General features: G+C 36.6%; 1 protein-coding gene across 1 annotated transcript; it reads left to right on the forward strand.

Moving 5' to 3' along the window:
* Window positions 1–405: 405 nt before the first annotated feature.
* Window positions 406–3,393, forward strand: LOC122025524. Its single transcript, XM_042584335.1, has 5 exons — window positions 406–857; window positions 1,391–1,490; window positions 1,568–1,700; window positions 2,865–2,960; window positions 3,051–3,393. Exons 1-5 carry the CDS (start codon window positions 461–463, stop codon window positions 3,171–3,173), a joined length of 849 nt encoding a protein of 282 aa, XP_042440269.1. The 5' UTR covers window positions 406–460; the 3' UTR covers window positions 3,174–3,393.
* Window positions 3,394–7,376: the final 3,983 nt, after the last annotated feature.

Here is a 7,376-nt window from a genome sequence, read left to right on the forward strand (position 1 = left end):
CAAATAGACACACCAATGTACCACCCGTTTCGATGCGACACTAAACGGGACCCAGAGGCCAAACACTCTGAAGACCCACTCTTTCGCGAGGAATATGTAGATGGGTGACATCTTAGGTGACTCTAAAATGTATCCTTTTCTAACCGAGACGCAAAGATCTCGTTTTTTTTCTCTCTTCGTAATAATTTCTTTTTTTCACTCCACGCGTCCTAGTTCGTGCTCACCTGTTTTAACTGGACCACACTCCAGGAATCTTTCCCTTTCATTGGTCACCACCGATGCGATGATCTTTCTCGTCAATGAGACCAACCAACTATGTGTTTGGTGACGGAATCAACACACAGAATCATGCGTTGATTCTCTCCTTTGACTAAGATTTTTATAAGTTAACCCGCCTTGCTGGTCGCCCTCTTCCCCTTCCACACCACCGGCGACGGCGATCACCTACCGAATCACGGCCATGGAAGCGATTCCTTCCTTTGCGGCGACTCCTCTTCCTCTCACCACGCGTGTCGGAGGCGGGACGGATTGGCCATCGCCATTTACCCTCTTCCTCCACCGGCGTGCCTTCCCCGCGAGCCACCGCCTTACTGCCTTATGCTCTTTCGACTCGCCTCCCACTCCCGTCATTGGATCCTCTCGGAGATGGTGTCGGAGGGGAAACGTTGCTGCCTCCGCGTCTTCGTCGGCGGAATCGGGCGGGGGAGAAGAGGCGGATGAGGAGGAGGTGGAGAGGGCGTTGGGAATGGACGGAAGAATCCCGGGGAGCTCTCAGGAGTTCGTGAAGAGAGTCTCGTCGCGCGCGTACAACCTGCGCCGGAAGGTCATGCAGTCCCTCGATTCAATCGCCTACGATGGTATGTGAATCTCCAAATCTGCTCTTCTCCTCCGCAATCAATTCCCCTCCCCCCTCCCAAATCACGATAGATCAATGTCGTGCGGTCTTGTTTAGACCTTGAAATTTTACGTTTATATGTGTCGAAGTCTAATTGATCCAGAATTTTCGTTCGTTTGTTTCTGCTAAATAGAAATTGGCAATGGTAGTAAGGCTGCTGGCTCATATGTATTTATATGTTAGTTGGATCTTCAAAATTTTCTATATCGAAGAATGAACTTATCATGCCAACTTTAGCCTTTTCCCAATGGATATATGCCTATGCATCAATTCAGAGCAGTAATTAGTCTAAGGGCTTGACAATCAAAATTACATAAGAGCATTGTAAGTTGGAATTGGAGAAAGAGAGGAGCATAGTTCTTAGTACGTACATTCCTTTGAGCTCTCATTTTTTTTTTTTTTTTGTAGATTTGATTATATTGGTTTTCATTTTGTACCACTTTACGAACAATTATATTCTCAGAAGCATCTTGTTTAAAATTTAATTTCTTGTAGTGTTGGAGACCAACCCATGGAGAGAAGCCACAAAGCCAGTTTATGTGTTGACTCAAAGAGATAACCAATTATGGACCATGAAAACGCGGAGGAATCACAGGTTTCAATGAACTACATCTCCCAAAGTTCGTTAAATTTTCTTAATTTCTCCTATTAATATCTTTTTCATGTCTTCAGCGAGGTAGAATCGGAACTTGGAATGCTATTCGCTAAAGGAGGAAGGCGTGGATCAGGATTTGATAGTAAAACTAAACAGAGTACCGGAACAAAATTTGAGATGCTTGTGGAAGATATCACAGAAGGAGTGCTTGTAAGCCTTGATAATTTTTTTTTTATTCAATAATAGTATTTGCTTACTTTACAATAACATTTCATTTATCATTACCCTAGTAGCCATGCCTCCTTTGTTGTTTTATGACCTTGAACTGATCCTCTCATCAACGAAGGAGCACTTTTATTCGAACTCTCGTTTCTAGGCTAAATTATGTGCTTATTTATTTTGAGAATTCTTGACAATGGCACTATAGTTTTTATCAAAGATTAATGTCCATTTCATAAGTTTGCATTGGAAGAACTCATTGTTCCACATACGAAACTAAGTGTTCACGGACTTAACTAAAAAATTGTTCCATGTTTGGTATAACTGTTATAACAAAAGAAGTCATAATATAATCAACTGATACTAATTGTGTAGTTTATTTCAGATTAATAACTATCATTAATATGATATGTAAAATGGTATCCAATTGATAAATGAGTTAGTATGATATGTAATTATGTTTCAACTAACACTAGTGGTAGACCAACACACTAGTATAAATTGCAAGTTAGCTTACCAGCTCCAGTAAATCTGTTGCTGTGACATTTCCACATACAAAAATAGAGTATAAATTGTAAGTTAGCTTAATTACCAGCTTCATTTATGTATGTTTGCTATGGCATTTCCACAGTTTATCCCACAGCAGTTTTTGTGTCGAAAAATTGCAAAATTAAAATGAGCCCTGAAGTTAGAATTTTCAAGAAAACTCCAATCCTACTGAAAACGCTCAACTCGTGATATGAGTAAAAAAGATGTGCATCAGCATCAGCTATCAGTCTGAAAGCCCATTTTGTGTTTTTCATATCTTTGTTCTATTTGATATTTTGGAGTTTTTTTATCTACAGATTTTGGAACTACACCTTGACGTGCTAACTAGATAACTTTAGTTAGCTATTTTTTTTGGCCTTCCCTTCCCTTCCCTTCTTTCTTGAACTGCTCTGCTGGCATTGTGATATGCATTTCAGCTCTAGGATGATATTAACTCTCTAAAGAAAGTTTGCATTCACGAGTTAGCAAGTAATTGCATTGTGTTCATGCAGTACAATTTTTTTTAATTGGGTTGTTTATGCCTTTTTTTTTTCATATACTGGCGAGAGGTTTATGTTGAGAGTATCTGAGTTCTAATGGTGGATATGAAAATCTTGTATATCTCAGATCTTTGAAGATGAGCAAGAGGCAGTGAAATACTGTGACATATTAGAGGGAGGAGGTCAAGGTTGTGAAGGCATTGCAGAAGTGGAGGCATCCTCTGTAAGAAACCATTCTCTAGTTCAGGAGTGAAACTGTACTTCATTTCCATTTTTTGGCATCCCATAAGCGGACATCTACTTTGGTTTTCAGGTTTTTGATATTTGTCGTACGGTGGGGGCTCTAGCTGTTCTTTTTCGGCGAGGAAGGACACCCCCTCTACCCAAAAGCCTTGAGCAACATCTAAGGGCTAAGAAGAGATCACTGGAGGATTAGGACTCAAGTGTCCAACAAGAACACAAACATCCGATACTTTGTGTTCAACTGAACAAATACAGAAGTTCATCTGATTCAAAGAAACATAACCGAGAAATAGGATGAAAACTTGATAGTAAAAATCAGATGCAGATTCTGATGTATGATTGAACAAGAATATGGACCCATGGTGTTACTGTTTACCATACGATAGGAAGGCAAAGAAAATTATAGATCTCAAGGTGCTGTTTTGCAGGTATTTGGACTTTCTTTCTATCTTCGTGTTGACATGCAAAGTTCATAGTCGATTTCTGGCTTTGAAGGAATTCTTGGGTACATCATGACCCACATGGCCAGTAAGTCGTTGTAGTGACATTGAGTGCTTATGCTCTCGGTAGAAAATGAATGTTAAGAGACATTTATAGTTCTTGGAAGATTTTCAGCATCTAGAAGCATTTCGATTGTATTGCAATCATTGAGGACGAGTTATCTCGGTTGTAAACACATGGAGCTGGCATGGTGATGTGAATTAGTGGCATATGTGCTGAGGTTGCTGACCTAGAAGGAGATCACTATCACAGGGTCTCAAAGTATATGCAAATATAGTTGAAAGCTAGTAGAGATATGGATGCTTCTAAATGAAGGAGGAGGTAAGGGAAAGGTGACAATGATACCAAATTTATCGAAAGGTTTTAGTAGGTTACATTCCCTTATGTAGACCTCAAAAAGAATTATTACAATTTACAAGATATGAAAATAAGATAAAACACACAAGTTTCAAATTAAATGCACGTAGCGTTTTAGCATTGATGTTCTTTGACTTCTCATATATTACATGGATTCTTAGGTATGGGTGAAGGTTGACCTCTTGGGATTACATATCAACACTCCTTTCTCATGGCACCTTGTGAGAGTGCTTGCTAATTGTTGATGTAGATGATTACTCCAAGGATGAAGATGAATTTGCATGATTAACATGCGTTTGTGAGTACTAGAGTTGCCCAGTAAAGTCTCACTGATGCTTTAGTCAATCTAGTGAAGATTGTTCGAAAATGAGAATATAAGAATGAGAGTCAAAAGAGAATGAGTTTAGATCCTCTTACCATTGTTGCTATTTTTATCCTTTTTATGTACCTATCTCATGAAATCTAGGGCCGTTAGGTCTTAGGGGTTGAGATCTTGTATTTAAATCTAGGGCCGTTAGGTCTTAGGGGTTGAGATCTTGTATTTACTTTTTATACGTTCTTGAATATTTAAATATGTGCTCCCACGGACGTAGTGCAGTAGGTATTTGGGTGGTAAGTTTGTCGGATTGGGTACGGGTTGATTTTCGGGAGCTTTGCCACCCTGGGATCTTCCCACATAAGAGGTCATTGTGTATTATGATTTATCTATTTGTATCTTGCTTATATGACTGGTCATATTGGACCGCTTAGGTAGAACGATATTACCTTTTGTTGGATTGAATACTTAAATATGTAATTTGCTCTTGAGATTCTCTAAAGAATCAAAAGATAATTGTAACAATGAAAATTTTGTAGATTTCCCGTGTCATATATAAATCCTCTAACTGTTTTGTATTTCTGATAATAACAAAACAGAGATGAGGTCTACCTTCCCGTCTATTTTTGACCTCTACACAAGTAAAAAACTTGATGGTAAAATCAAAGAAAGAAACAACAAATACAAGTTTCTTAGCATCTACGGCAGTTTCTTCACCTCGATCTTTCGGTTATGGATAGGATCCGATCCACCTCTCCCTCTTCTCTTGCTCATTTGGTCATCAATGTAGGCTGAAACAGCAGAGTTTGATCTCTTCTTGTCCACATGGAGCTTCCTGGTCAAGTTGAGGATGCTTTCTTCTTTCACGAGTCCATTGGCCATCGACAAATTGTACACTAAAAGAGCAGCACAGAGGAGGATGACGATGCAGCCACACGACTTGAAAACCATTGCTTAGTTAGGAAAGACAAAGGGGCCTCAGCTATATATGGTCCTTCTCATTAGTTATACATTCTGCCTCTCTAAATATATGCTTAGTTCTCAGTGTTGTGGTCTAAAGGCACAAAGGCTGATGACCTGAGCATCTGTAAGGCTGTTTTAGAAGGTTCTTGCCAGGAATCTTATAAAGAGGTTTGAGGAAACAGAGGAAAAAGAACACAATTCAAGGCATACTAAGAAACAAAACACCTTTTTTTTTATAACTAAATATGGATATAGAGCGTTATTTTATGAGTAGGCTATAGTAAATTATTTTCTTGACAGAAAATTAATATGTCGAGAAACGAAGGGTTAGTTATTTTCAACTCGTGTTTCTGAATGCGGATACACAAATGCTAACTTGAGTTTGTGCGTGTAAATTCACGTGAGAAATTAAAGGATGAGAAATAGATTGAGAATTCAGAATTTTATTTTAGTTGATATCAAGTATCCAATTTACGTCAAGTAATTTTAGGATGATCAGTCTGATTCATGGAAAATTTTCATAGACTAACAGGATAAATCGAAAAGTACTCATAGCTGATGGCCATTAGCTCAATATTCTTATATCAACAACTCAGTTAAAAAAAAATATCCACCAATTCGTTAAGAATTCAGAATTGATTAATGATACATAGGTATAGATGGTGAAAAATTAATTAATTAATTAGTTATTGAGTTAATGAATTGATTCATTAATATATAAAGGACAGCTCAATGTATGAACCTCTTGTTAGTATAGGATTCTGACAAAGGATTGAATTATATTAAGTCTATTGTATGTATCCTCATTTTTCATTTTGTAAAAGGTTATTTTTATGATATGAACTAGCAATAAGCTCTAAGTAGCAAAAGTATAAATAAATAAATAAACTTAGTAAAATTAAAAATAAATAAATAAACTTAGTAAAATTAAAAATAAATAAATAAACTTAATTAATTAAATTTTAAAAGGCATATTTATCCGTTTTCACATCTTAAAAATGTCACTCAGAAGAAATTTTCTCTTAAAAATTAGAGTATTGCTATTTTGAGTTGAGGTCGTTGTATTTTAAAAGGTGATTGTTAATCAATCGTAAGCATTTGACGTGACAATATTATTTCACGGAAAGAACATCCTGTCTTCTTCTCGACTTTAAAACTTTTATTATAAGGGATAAATTTAACATAGATCGAAGGAGTGTATTGATATTCAAAGAATAACTATCGACAATGAATATTATTAAATTGATTACTGGCAAAACTAAGTAGATGATGGAGATATAAAAAAAATATATAACTAAAGGGATGACTCATCCATAACTGAAAAAAGATATGCCGTGAGTATAAACGTGATAAGATTCACACCGTCACGCGGTCAGACGGACCATGTTGGCCAGTCCACAATGAGCCGGCCATTTAATAGGATAGGATGACCGTCATTTCCATGCTTTAAAAAAAAATTCTATTCTAATTCAACCCAATTTAAAATGAATTATGGTCAAGCAGATCAACCACACGTCTATAAAAAAAAAAACAATTAGAATAAAAAATTTTATAGCGGGCTTGGATTTTCAATTACTCATCCAATGAAAAAAAAAATACTCGATTACTCAACAAAATCTATCAACAAATTAAGAAAGTTTAACATGAATAAGATTATAAACCAATCTAGTATCTCTAATTACATCCATCATGGTAAAGGATCAACAAGTGTGCTCTCTGATCAACATAAGAGAAGTATCAAGGGATCTCAATAATTATTCTAGGTGTATGAGTGACTCTTGTTTCAGTATTTCTTTAATCCATGGGTTAATCCAAATTCGTCATGGGCGGACCCATATGAGTCGAGAGCCTAGACGGATCGGTCCACTCGGGTCCATCTTTAAATGAATTAATAAAATTTTAATTAATCCTTTTAAATTCTTTAATAGGACATATCAATTCGATGGTCAATTTAAATTGACAACTCTGATTTTTTGCCAAACTCTATCAAGCAAACTAATCAAACCTAAATTATTAGATCAACATCGAGAATCTCCATTAATGAAATAAATTGTACAGAACCATGCCTCGTTCTCCCCCTGCATTTTCCTCGAGCCTTACAAACATTCAAAGTCTTAAAGCAATCACTGCAATTCACAAATTAAATTTCACATCTTTTGTGGCAAAACTTCTCATTGAAGATATGCCTCTCCTTTATTTAAAGGGTAAAATTAAGAGACTCCAATTGGAAGATTGAGATCGATGTTCACTTTCAAGAAA

The sequence above is a fragment of the Zingiber officinale genome, chromosome 9B, assembly GCF_018446385.1.
Source record: "Zingiber officinale cultivar Zhangliang chromosome 9B, Zo_v1.1, whole genome shotgun sequence".
Lineage (NCBI taxonomy): Eukaryota > Viridiplantae > Streptophyta > Magnoliopsida > Zingiberales > Zingiberaceae > Zingiber > Zingiber officinale.

Coding starts and splice junctions, on each gene's coding strand:
- LOC122025524 (XM_042584335.1), top strand. CDS start 461: ATGGAAGCGATTCCTTCCTTTGCGGCGACTCCTCTTCCTCTCACCACG. Junction 1,701..2,864: donor ATATCACAGAAGGAGTGCTT/GTAAGCCTTGAT, acceptor TGTATATCTCAG/ATCTTTGAAGATGAGCAAGA. Junction 2,961..3,050: donor CAGAAGTGGAGGCATCCTCT/GTAAGAAACCAT, acceptor TTTGGTTTTCAG/GTTTTTGATATTTGTCGTAC.